Source organism: Limulus polyphemus, unplaced genomic scaffold (genome assembly GCF_000517525.1).
Source record: "Limulus polyphemus unplaced genomic scaffold, Limulus_polyphemus-2.1.2 Scaffold1056, whole genome shotgun sequence".
Classification (NCBI taxonomy): Eukaryota; Metazoa; Arthropoda; class Merostomata; order Xiphosura; family Limulidae; genus Limulus; species Limulus polyphemus.
Window position 1 is genome coordinate 168278 of NW_013666666.1, and position 13436 is coordinate 181713.

General features: G+C 32.8%; 1 protein-coding gene across 2 annotated transcripts in view; it reads left to right on the forward strand.

Annotated features, from left to right (window-relative positions):
- LOC106461907 (early endosome antigen 1-like) overlaps positions 1-13436 on the forward strand; it is a 185333-nt gene that overhangs the window by 28929 nt on the left and 142968 nt on the right. For both annotated transcript variants that reach the window (XM_013921774.2, XM_013921775.2), the window contains exons 8-9: positions 2330-2436; positions 11333-11419. In XM_013921774.2, the coding sequence (XP_013777228.1) occupies positions 2330-2436; positions 11333-11419 (194 nt within the window). The remainder of the gene's footprint in view (positions 1-2329; positions 2437-11332; positions 11420-13436) is intronic.

Here is a 13436-nt window from a genome sequence, read left to right on the forward strand (position 1 = left end):
AAGGTAAAGGAACGTAACGTAACTGAACAAGTACGAATAAGTAAGTAATAATAGTACGTACGTATAACTTACTATAGTCTCTCTACTATATATATATATATATATATATATATATATATATATATAGCTGTTCAGTACTGCCGTCTCTATGCAAAAGTTTTTTGCATACCACAAGCCTTGAGCTTTCACATACACCACAATCAACTTGGTTCAACTGAATTTGCATGTAAATCATCATGCAACAACCCACCACCAGTACAGTGCATCACACTTTCCTGACGCATGTGACTCCTTCTATTTGATTCTATTGAGCTGTCATGTCTCATTTGACAGCAGTATCATCATGATGTTTTTTTTTGTTTATGCTTTCTTCCCGCATTTTTTATTATTATTTTATTTCAAGTGGAAATATTTATCTAGCTTTTTTTTCCTACTTCACTTTAACAATTTTAAGTGATCACATACCTTTATTGTTCTTCACATATTTTTTTGGTTTTCACCAAAGTTTATGTTTCCACTTTGAAAGTGGTCTCATTTACTTTCAGCACACTTACAGCTTCAGGTGGCAGTACTTGACAGAATAATTGTTGGCTTTCATACATTAGAATATTGATCATTATATGAGTTGACCTTTGTCGGGCCTCGAGTTTGGAGGCCCACACATTTTAACTATGGTTTGCCATTTTTGGACAGATAAACCATTATAATGTTATATATTTTGCTTTTTTTATATATTAATATTATTATTTGTTGTTATTTGGGTTCAGTAACCTAAGTTTAGTTAGATTTGTAAATACTTATTGTAAAGTTAGGGTTTTCAATTAGAGGTTAGTGATATCCTTTATACTACAACATTAGATTAGGCTTAACAAGTGTCTTTAGTTATTTTAAGCTTACCTGCCCTTCAATTTAAGGGTAAATCCTAAATTAGGTTAATTATATTGTTTTCTTCAACAAATACTTTTTAATCATTTCTTTATTGTCAATACATGGATGTCAATTCCCAGTGGCTGGGTTTTGGATGCAGTTGACTTGCCGTGTATGGTCCCTCATACCATAGCCACTCTACACCTAGGGGCACATCCTTTTACTTTCATCCACATTACTTTCTCTCAAGGGATTGAGATTCCAATATCACGTGGTTTGGACCCCTATCCAAACATTTTTCTCTCCATTTTGGATGTGCTCTTCTCTTTTTCCACCCATGTTTGCAACACCTCTTCCCACATTGGGTGTAAAGTATACCTGGTACAGATGTGGTGTGGTCTCCTACATAGGATCCTCCACTGCAAGGATCTCCACTTTTCAGGTGCCCTTTGAATGCTTTCGAAGGGTGCTTCTTTCTTTCCCTTGCACCGGCCCCTCCACCTATTCAGTGTGGGATTCTAACTATATCTATGAGAGGAGGTAAGTTACCGTATTGGAAGTTATAATTATCTTGTACTGAAAATGTATTTTCGATAGGTACTTAACTCCTTTCACACTTCCCACCCTCCTTTCTCACTGAAAACCGCTGCTTCCATTTTCTGCCAAAACTTGAAGTGATAGTTTGGTAGAATCGAATAGAGGGAGACACATGCATCAGGATGGTGTGTTGCACTCCTATTGGTGAAGGGTTGTTGCATGAGGATTTACATGCAAGAAACAGTTGAACCACATTGATCATGGGGTACGTTAGAACTGAAGGCTTGTGGCATGCAAAAATTTGTTTCCATATAGAGGGTAGCACTGAATAGGAATAGCTATATCTGTAAGTGGAGGTAAGTACCTATTGGAAATACATTTACAGTATAGGAAAATTATAACTCCTCAATGTGGCAGTTTCCAATTAATGCACTATAAGTTGCACAGATTAATACAAATTAGCAAAACACTGGATTTTTTAATGGGGAAAAGTGAAGGACTTCGAGAAATTCTTCAGAGAGAAAGTGGAGGCACTTGAATTAATTTCAAAACTACCCTATGACATACTAAGTACTGCATTCATTACTATTGTCCAGGTTTCAGTAAAATATTCATAGCCATTTCTTTTGTAGCAGCTTGTAAAACTATAATCAATAATAAGGGTAGAGACACTGTTATTGAAAATATTGAAAATGTTTTGTCATGGTTAGTAGCTTATATGGTCATCTAAGTTTAACTATTATTTATTAAAGTTTCGGTTTTCTTGGATACTAATTATTAACTACTACCTAAATGTTAAAGTGAAACTTGGTAATTAATAATTATATTTTGGTGATCATATAGGCTACTAGCCTTGACAACGATTGATATCTGATCACCACAACCTTATTGTAAGTACTTATTAAAAATGTTTATTTTTCAACAGTTACCTCAGAAGTCCTTTTATTAAGGCAGCAGTTGTCAGACAGTTTAGAGACTAACAAGTTGATAAAGCAGGAGAAGGAAAAGTTAGAACAAAAAATTGCAACTATGGTAAGCACCTTTTATGTATATAATGTAATTGAAAAATAAGTTTTCAACTTTCTTAATAAGTAATTGTAAAAAATTAGTTTCTGACCAGGTTGATGGAATAAAAAACTCACAAAAGAACTCTAATGTCTGTATAAAACCTCAACAGTTAGTGAAAAATTTAAGTTTCAAACATTTTCCTCTTTTGATTAATTAACTGAAAAAAAAATAGGTTCTGATCTTTTGGTTGTTTTAAATACAAAATGAAGACTGGAAAAATTTATAATGAAAATTAAGAATCTAACATGTCTTTACAAGAATTTTTCTGTCCAGAAAAAATTTTCATAACATTGAAATTTTTTGTTTGGATAGCTTTATAATCTAAATGAAATTTTGTAGAAAATACTGAAGTATGAACGACTGAGTATGTGGTGACATTATTTTAAATGTTTCTAGTGTAATAAGTTTGTCTAAAGTTTTATTAACAAAATGCACCAGATTTAATTATGAATTCGTCATGGTTTATGGTTGTTGTTGTTTTTTTCAATGATACTTACAAGAAAATTGCATTTTGAGAAACATATTTCAGGAATTATATAATAAGACTTTTCCAAGATAAAATGTTTTTAGAGTATATAGTGAGACATAATCAGTTAACTGCAATGTTTATTGCTAAAAGAAAATTAATTGTGCATTGTTTTATAATTAAACATGCCTAAAATTGGAAGTAGTAAAGTATAGATCATTACATAGGTTTCTGATGTTATGAATAAATATTAATAAATTGCAAGAGTGAAAAAGAAACAACAGAATACCAGCCAACACTTACTTTCCTCGATAGTTTGATTATCTGGTTCCCAGCCTCATAATAAGCATAGAATACATCACGACTTTTTGACCGTCTCTTGCTGTGATTACAAAATAGTTTTGAGTCAGTTTGTGGTGTTGCATTCTTGTATACATTTTTTTTTTGTATGATCAAGTAAGATTGGTTTGTTCTTTGACCTGACCCAACAAAGTGAATTTTTTTTTATATTTATATTATTTGTATATTTTATACTCCTGCTGTGCCTTTTTTTAAAGTTTATGTCAAATGGTCATACTTACTTGCTTTATCAAGGTAAGTTGCACAGAGAAATAATTTTCTTTATTTTATTAGTCAGTTGCTTGTTCCAGTGTTCAATGTATGGCATTTGTAAAATAAGTTTGGTAATTTGCTAACATAAATAGCTATTCTTGCTCAGTGCTGCCTTCTATATGTAAAAATATTTTTGCATGCCACGAGCCTTCAACATGGTTCAACCGTCTCTCACATGTAAATCATCATGCGACAACCCTCCACCAATAGGAGTGTGACACACCCTCCTGATGCATAGGAATCCCTCTATTTGATTCTTACAAACTATCACTTCTCGTTTAGCAGTGCTCTCATCAAAACTTATTTTATTGTGCTCTTCAGTTGTGTTTTTTTTTCTCTAAGAACTTTAAACTTGGTGCTTTTTTTTTGCCATTCATTCCAAAGTGGAATTGTTCTTTTCAATTTTGAAACAGTTTTTTTTTGCCATTCATTCCAAAGTGGAATTGTTGTTTTCAATTTTGAAACAGTTTCTGAACTTAAAGATAACTTATTTTTTCCCAGTTTCATTTTTTTAATTTAACACTTTGATCATTCATTGGTAAAAATGAATTCAGAAGTCCAAATTACCACTATGGAGGTAATAACGTCTATCAGCACATTTACGTAGGCTGCATGTTGGGGTAACTTGGCTATAGAATTACTGGCTTCTCTCAGTCACAGTGAGATTGATCATTATGGGAGTCCATCTGCTTCTCCTGATGTTGCCAATATTCCACCTGAATATGCTGAAGCTGTTCAGGCTGGCAAGGAATTTGACAGCTTTTTTTTTCCACCTGATGTTGCTGTGTCTTCATATGCCCCTACTGCAGAATCAGCTAGACATGGTATGGCTTTTTTAGTGATGATTTCTCAGGTGTGTTCTGTTTTATCCATTTCACCAACTTCTTATAATCCTCTTCCTTCTTTGTTACATGATACTCTCTCATCCGGCGAATTGCTTCGTTTTTAGCTCATTCCATTCACCCTTCTTCTATAGATGTTTATCATTGTAAGTGAAACATTTTTCACTGTTGGTCTTTGGGTCTTAGATTTTCACCTGCTTGACCCATTGTTCATCTTTTTATGGATTTCCTCACTTGGCTGTTTGATCAGGGGTCTTCTGTCTTCCTAAGTAAGGGTTATCAAGCTGCCTTACTTCATACTTTACATTTTTCCCAGTACTGTAAAGTTTTTACCTCTCCTAACCTCTCCCTATTGTTGTGTTCCTACTAGATTCGCCCTCAGCATGCAGTCCTTCTGGATTGGGATGTCATTGTGGTTCTTCACTGCCTTACTTTGCCTCTGTTTGAATCTCTGTCCTCGTTTTCAATTTTTCATTAAGACTTATTTTCTCGTCTTTTGGATGTCATAGGTTGGATTTTTTGCCATTGACATTTCATGTGCCCATTGTCATACCACATATGTTCTCCTCTCTACGGATTGCTTTTTCCTTCCCAAAACTTTGGCAGTTCACTAGGGTAACTCCTCCTCCTTGCCGATTTCCCTTCCTGTCATTTCCCACTTATATCGTCAGTCTGATCTGGATAGACTACTATATTCCATACATGCTCTTCATTGGTATATTAACTACACAACTTCCTTCCATGGTGCCCATTCCCACCTCTGCATCCTGTGGCAGATTTTCTTTGTTCATGACCTTTCTTCTTCCACCCTTACCAATTGGGTTCAGCTTTTAATTCGATTGACTTAAACTTCTTTGTCTCCTCCTTCCTGTTTTTGTTCCAGGTGTCTTCTCATTAGATTAGGCCCCTTACCTTTTCCCAGGAATCTCATCTTCATTGTCCTTTGGAGGAAATTCTTCAATCAGGCATGTGAACCACACCACATATGTTCATCTCTCACTATCTGCATCAGATTACTGTTTCTTCATCGTTGGGTTATCATCTTCCTCTTGTGGCCAATCTTCAGACTTTAGTAAGACTGAGACTGGGTAAGTTATCTTTTCTATACCTCTTATTTATCAGGGCATTTCCCTTTTTTCCTGTATGGATCAGCTCTATGGCAAGTGGTGCCTGCTCAGGTACACTTCAACTAGTCAAATCTGCACTGTCAGGCCATGTTGACTTCATATTCATAATTTCCATGGTTTTTCCTTGCAATATTGATTTGCTTCATTAATATGCCCATCCCGGACTGTACTTACCCATAGACTTCATGGGTAAAGCAGAAGGGGATAACTGCCCATCCCTGCCATTCCTTCGATTTAATAAATCAGTTCTGGTGTGCTTTTCAAAATAGAGTTCTCGTGGTCATCCATTGCACTGTCTCCAGTGTTAATATTCCTCCAGACTCTCCACCACATTTTCTCCCTCCTTTTTCTTCCAATGGAGTATGGTAGTCCTTATCACTTTTCAGTTCCAAACCTTTGGAGTGGTGGACCATGGAGGCATTATCCTGAATGTGATAGTGATATATGATACAAATGATGATGAAACCATTCAGTGGAGAGTAGGGCAGTGGTGTTCTGCTGGTGTAGGTGACAAGATGTCCCCCCAGTCTGATGCTCCATTTCTGTACAGGTTTATCTGAGGGGATGTTATAGCTTTGGAGTGAGACATCATCTCTTCGGATGTCGGTTCCCAGTGACTGGGTTTTGGATTTAGAGCTGAACCAATCAACATAAGTCCTCACGCATGTATTACACGTGTATCTGTTCCCTTACTCAATTATACTCTTGTTCACTTCACCCTCATTGTGGGTCATGGTGGTAGTTCTTGAGGATTAAATAGTTCTTTTTTCTTATGCTATCCCTTGATGTTTTTGTGCTGGGGGTGGTTTCTGTCAGGTTGTTTTTGAGTGGGAATGTTTACTTAACAGCGACATCTTTCTTACACTGATTGTCCAGATGTCGGTTTCTGGATCGGGCAACTATTTATATAACTTTTATGTGTCCCATTCACAGATGGGTGGGTCCGAGATTTCCCTCCGGTGTACAGAACTTGAGGTGAAGATGGAATAATCTTCTTACCTACCCCCACCAGATGGCTATGTTTTGGATTGTAGTTGACTTACCGATGATATGATCCTCATTCTACCCCTGCATGGATGTCGGTTTCCAGTGGATGGGTTTTGGATGCAGTTGACTTGCCATATGCAGTCCATTGCACCATAACCAATCTTAACCTAGGGGTATATCCTTTTTACTCTCAACCACATTCATGTAATCTTTGGGGTTGGGATTCAGATATTGTGTGATTTGGATTCCTATCCACCCATTGTTTTCTCAATTTTGGATATGTCCTCCCATTTTCTGCCCATGTCTGCATCACCTCTTTCCACACTGGACAAGGAGCATACCTGGTACAGATGTGGTAGTCTCCCAAGTATGATTTTCTAATGTGAGGATCTCCTCTTTTAGGGTGTTCTTCGGAAGCTTTTGAAGGATGTTTCTTTCTTTCCCTTGCACCAGTACCTCCACCTATTCGTTGTGGGATTCCAGCTATTTATGTGAAGGGAAGTAATGTAATGTATCGGAAGTTATAATTTTTCTATACTGAAAATGTATTTTAGATAGGTACTTATCTCCTCTCACCCTTCCTCCCTACTGAAAACCGGTGCTTCCATTTTCTTCCAAAACTTGAAGTGATAGTTCGATAGAATCGAATAGAGAGAGTCACATGATTCAGGAAGGTATGTTGCACTCCTATTGGTGAAGGGTTGTTGCATGAGGATTTACATGCAAGACACAGTTGAACCACATTGGTCATGGGTTACGTCAAAGCTGAAGGCTTGTGGCATGCGAAAAAAAAAATTCCATATAGAGGGCAGCACTGAACAGGAATAGCTATATCTGTAAGCAGAGGTAAGTACCTATTGGAAATACATTTTCAGTAAAGGAAAATTATAACTTTAATAGGATCTTTATTTATTCAATATTTTTGTTGAAAATGTTGTTAAAAAATATTAGCAAATTAATACTAATATTAACACATAGCTCATAGAGTCATAAACATTTTGTTTTTTTTCTTGAAAATTATATAATTTGAATAACCAAATTGATAGATATTGAAACATATGGAAAATAGTTGTTTTATTTTAAGCTGAAAATTGACAATTATAATATGCCATATATGTTTGTGTTAATTTTATCAACCAGTATAAGAGTTAAGTTTAGAAGTTAAAGATTTATTGTGAAATTCCAGTAAAATTTTTAAGATGACATCTCTTACTGTTTACTTGGCATTGAAACAACAGTGTGAGATATGATATGTGGTTAATTATAGGGAGGGCCAGTTTAATTTTTAAATATTCCTCTATATTAATGCTCACTGTTATGTAGCATGCTGTTTACCTAGTAGTCTAATTTTATCATTGCTTCAGTGAGCAAGTCCTATCCTTTCCAAAATGTGTGACATGACAAACAAGTACAGTTTGAAATAATGTTTGAACTTAAATATATTAAAGTACACTTAAATGTAATAACCATATTTACTTAATGCTGGTAACAGTTTGCAACAAGAATGAAAGTTGTATTCACATTTAAATAAGGTATAAGCAGAAAATACCATTGTCATATTTTTTGATGCTGTATGTCTATGTCTCTGAAAAAAAATACATAAAGTTCCACACATTTCTTCTATGTTTTCAAACACACACACACACAGATTTTGTCCTTTATAACTCATATATCAGTGACCATGGAAAAATAAACTGAATTGTTAAGCCCAAACATTACACACAGTATTACTCAACTTATATGCCACTGTTATGGAGAATTGGCAAAATATTTCAAAAATGCAAACATATAAGTAGTTAAATGGTGGTAGTTTCCACTATTGGGACAAAAAAATGTAAGAAAAACAAATCAACTGAACATATCTTTATTAAAATAAAAGAGAAACTTGTAACATGAAAAATTATAATTTTCTTTTTGGATAACCAAGTAATATGTTTTATCCATAAATAAAACTTTAACTGAACACGTTATTATGGTGTTTTGGATTGAAGAGTACTCTGTGACAGTTTTTATAAACTTATTTTTAATGCATATTGGTAATTCCTTTTATTATCCTTCCAAATGAAAGGGTTCAGAGAGGATATAGTGATGATGATGTTTGTCCATCTGTAGACATCTATTTTTTGCAGGATAACTAGTTTTAAGTAGCATATTTTAGTCAAACTTCATAAGTATGCTTACGTTGTGGCTGGGGAAGAACCCTATTGATTTTGGGGTTAAGTTCCTTATTTCAAAAAATGGAAATTTGGTATCTGTGTGAAAGAAAACATAACCACAAAATGCACATACACAAACACCACAAGTTATCAACACACCAAAACCAAAATAAACAAAAAGCTAATGATGGGGAATCAGTTATTCTACTGATGGTTATTAAAATTAATAAATAACCATATGAAAACCATAGTAAAGGAATGTAATTTCATGTTGAATAAAGTATGGTGTTCCTGTACTAGTGTATTTGAATTTTTGTGTCTATATATCTATATATACATAATTAGATATGTATTTATTTATTTGCTGCCTGAGGTGGTTGAGTCAAAACTTCCGGTCTTATAAGTAAACATGATAAGTAATATTAAGTATAGATGCACCTGTGAATTAATAATGTTTTATACATATGGAAATTTTGGAAAAGTCTACAATTTTTATATTTATAGTTTATTACAACATACACCCTATATTAAAACATTTGTTGCCCTTAAACCCTCAAATTATTTGCCTACAATTTAACAAACTAGTTTTCCCTTTATGATACAGTAGGTGAGATAGACTGTAATGTTCCAGAACTTAAAGAAAAAACCAGCTGTAAAGAGTTAATAAGATATAACAAGTAGATAATGTTGTGGTAGAAGTACTCAAAATTTCTCCTCATCAAACAATCACTACAATTTCAAAAATTAGAAATACAAATAACGTTTATGTAAAGGGTAATACAAAAACTATGCCAACAAGTGTGATTTTTTTAAAGATATAAAAAACAGATTCTTGTATTGAAGCACATTCATAAAGTCCTTGAAAAAGAAAGGAGAAGAGAATAAGAAAAGCTACATAAATAAGCAAAATATCAAGGAGGAAAAATAACTAAAACTGTTAGTCTTGTCTTATGCATGAATTAGTTATGTAGTAAGGGTCTGTGTATGTGAATCAACGGTTTAATTCAGGATTTTCATTTGTGATCACTAAACTTTCAGTTAGTTTTCTGTCATCAGAAATATTTGTTTTCTACAATGGAAGCCAAAAAAGAAATACATGTAGTGATTTCATCAACATTCGATGTTGCAGACTGTAAGCTGAGTGGCTGTTAGTTGTTTCTGTTTTTATATTTGTCACTCTCTGTCTCAGGCTGAGACATCTGTATAATTCTCACCTTATATAGTACATGATATTTCTTATGTACATGACATTCTTTTGAGTACATTGAGTGAGATTTTGTATGCAGTACATACTCGCACAGGAGAGGTACATGTGTCTGAAGCTGATTTTATGAGTTCATACAGATCTTTCCATTAATTTGATATTAATAATGTCTTTAATTTCCTGTTTTAATTTTGATGTAAAGTATCATTTATAAAGGATAATGAAAGGGTAAATATCAGTCATGTTTAAACAGATGTTTTACTTTAAACTTTTGTTGAATTTGTCATGACATTGTTTTGTTCTGCCTCAAGAACCTCTGGTTCTTTTGTTCAAGGCATATAAATGTTATCCACATATCTTTTATAAAAAGAATGGAGTTTTTTATATTGAGAAAGGAATGCTCTTTCTAAGGAATGCATAAAAATACTAACAAATTGTAGAACAATAGCTACTCCTCAATTTCAAAACTTTATGCTGAAACAGTCAACAGTCTCAAAACAGACACTACGTTTCAATGTGATTTGATGTTGGCAGTCTCAGAATAGTTTTTAAATTCTGTACTTAAAAATATCGATCATTTGAGTGTTTTAATTATTCAGTCACCTTCATTTCATAATAACTTAAGTTTTTCCACAGCTTGCTTTGAAACATTTCAATATGTTTTGGGTGTGGCCAAGTGGTTAATATGTCAGACTATAAATCCAGAGGTTCATGGTTTGCCATAGAAACAAACACACTTTGAGATCATGTTTGAGTTGTATGATTTACAGTCAATTCCCACTATTCAGTGAATAATTCAAGAGTTGATGGTGGGTGTTGTTAACTAGCTACTTTCCCTCTAGCCTATCAGTCAAAATTTAGGGACAGATAGTTCTCCTACAGCTTTTTGTTAATTTATTAAATAACCTACTAGCGTCCAGTAGGTTTATTCAAAGTATGAAAAACCTCGGGCCTTATTTCCTGAAGTCTGGATAAAACTATTATTATAAATACTTATTAGATGTAAATAATGTGCTAATTTTAAGTTATTTTATTGTTACCAAGTTTTTCTGCATTTCATGGAATAATGTGGAAAACCTGTAATAAGCCTAAACAAACAAAATTAAAACTATACTAATATTATATCTCACAATAAACAATTACAGAAATTTTATTTAGAATCAGCTGAAAAACTTTTCCCCCCATGTTTTTTGTTGATATTTTAACTTTATGCTTATTGTTTTTCATGAATATATTGATACAGCTAGTAAAGTTAAGACATAATTAAACGTTATAGAATTGGTCATTGTTATAGCATACAGAAAAAAACTCTAATAAGCAAAGACAAGTGCACTGAGTGAAAGCTACATCATGCCATCAATATAGGGAACCAATATCCTAAGAGGTTACATGCCTTTACTCTCTTTACATGAAAAATTCATTTTAATATATATATTTACCAGATTAAAAACTGTGTTTTTTTTCAGTCTGAAAATCTAGTTTCTTTGAAAGCAAGTTTGGATGAAGCAATGAGTTTGAAGACAAATTTCGAGACACAGGTTAAAAGACTTAAGGTTAGTTTCATTTCAGAAAATTTGAAATTTTGATAATCACGTCTTGAAATATTGTGCTGAAGAAACTGCTTACAAAAGAATAGATATTATCAGTATGTATAATTTCTTTTAAGAACATACTTTTACTGTAGTTTTTCATGTTAAATGGATGTGCTGGGTTACTGTTTTGTTGAACTTAGATAATTTTTTTTTGTTCCAGCCCAATTTTTTTTTAGGTTGTGAGGAGGAATAGGGTTTATCCAGATATAAGATAATAAAGAGAAAAATTAGGGAATCAGGTTTTTTTTAGTATGCCTTTTAGGTCTATTATTGCAGAAGTATAATGACAGTCAGTATAATGACTTAGAGGACTTAATGCATACAGTATTATATTGATGTAGGTTATACAAAAGTAGTGAAAGGAATAACAATTATATGTTTCTTTCTTAATTATTAGTGATCACTTTTTTCTTTGCAAAATCTTTGTCAAACTTAGAAAATTAATAATAATGTGTGTAATACTGAAGGCATGCCAGGGAAGATAGTTGTTTTCAGCTTTATTAAGGAAAGATTGCTTAATGACAGTGTGTGTTATATGTTTTTGTATATATATATAGACACAACACACACACACACACACACAAACATATTCTTTAAAATTAAGATGACATAGTATATTACATTGTTTTCTGAACAGAGAATTGTCAATTTCTCAGTTAGTACAAGCCTCATTCCTGTGGGAAAGATAATGACTATCTTTGATGAATTTGTAACGGTTTTGTCACATAGTTAGAAAGCCAGAAAAATTGTGATAGTTAGGGGAAGGTGTCTGCTTTTTGCATGTTATTATGCCATGTTATTTTGTGCATTATTTAATTAAATAAAAATTATATAGTGTATTACTACCATTAGTATTAAAAAGTAGGGTTAAGTGTCATTGACAGTTGATAGCAAAAAAAAGAAGACCTGGGTAAGTACTTTATTTCTTGTTTTTCATGTTTATTTTTTATGTATTATTGTAAAAGTAACTAAAATGTAAAATTAAGGGTCTCTTTAGGTTAGTTAAGGTTAGATTAGGTAAAATAGATAATAATAATGTAATAAAAATGTTTCATAAGGCATGCATGTGAGTAGCTCGTGGATAATGTAATTCGATAACGTAATGGCAGCTCCACATTCCCCAAGTGATTTACAACTTATAATTGCATGAATGATACTAGTAAGTTGTTCAAAAGGTAATCACAGAGCAATAAAACAATAAAATTTGAGTATGAATAGATGTATACTGTTACATGTTTAAATCTACTTGGGACAAACAAATGTAGTTTCATGTTACATTTGAAGTCATTCTAGAAAGAAAAAGTGTAATTTAGATTAATTTTGATTTTTTGTGTGTGTGGTTACCAGGTTGGTCAAATTGACCAGCCACATATAGAGTTAGGGTAGAGAAAATAACAGAAAAAATATAATGTTTTACTGAAAACAAATGTTTGAAATGTACTTAGGAAGTTTTAGAGATTACAAAAATGATAGTTGAGATTTTTGGAACAAAGAATAGTTTTTTATTTTAACATACAAGTCACTTTTCACTCAGACTAGTAACAAAACAGACTCGATATATTCACAAACAAATCTTTAGTAATAATACTTCATTAAAAAATCTGATTTTTTATGTAAAAAAAGACTTGTAATATTTACTAAAAGTCTACCAAATTTTGTGAAGATGCACCTACTGCATTAAAAGTTATAGTATAAATAGTTAATGTATACAAATGTGTATGCGAACTAGTTTATTTTGTACTGAGCCCGTTGCAAAAGGGTTAATTAAGTAGGTTTTTTCTAAACAATTTAGTTTTTCTTAACTGATAAACAGCTTTAGCAGTATGTGAAATATATGTATCTTACAATATAAATAATATATATTTTGAATTAACTCATAAGAAATTAATAATTATTGGCATGCTTAGTATGAAATATTTTAGAATAAAGAGTCAGATTATCATGTAATTAATATAACTTGGGCTAAGAGAGAGATTTA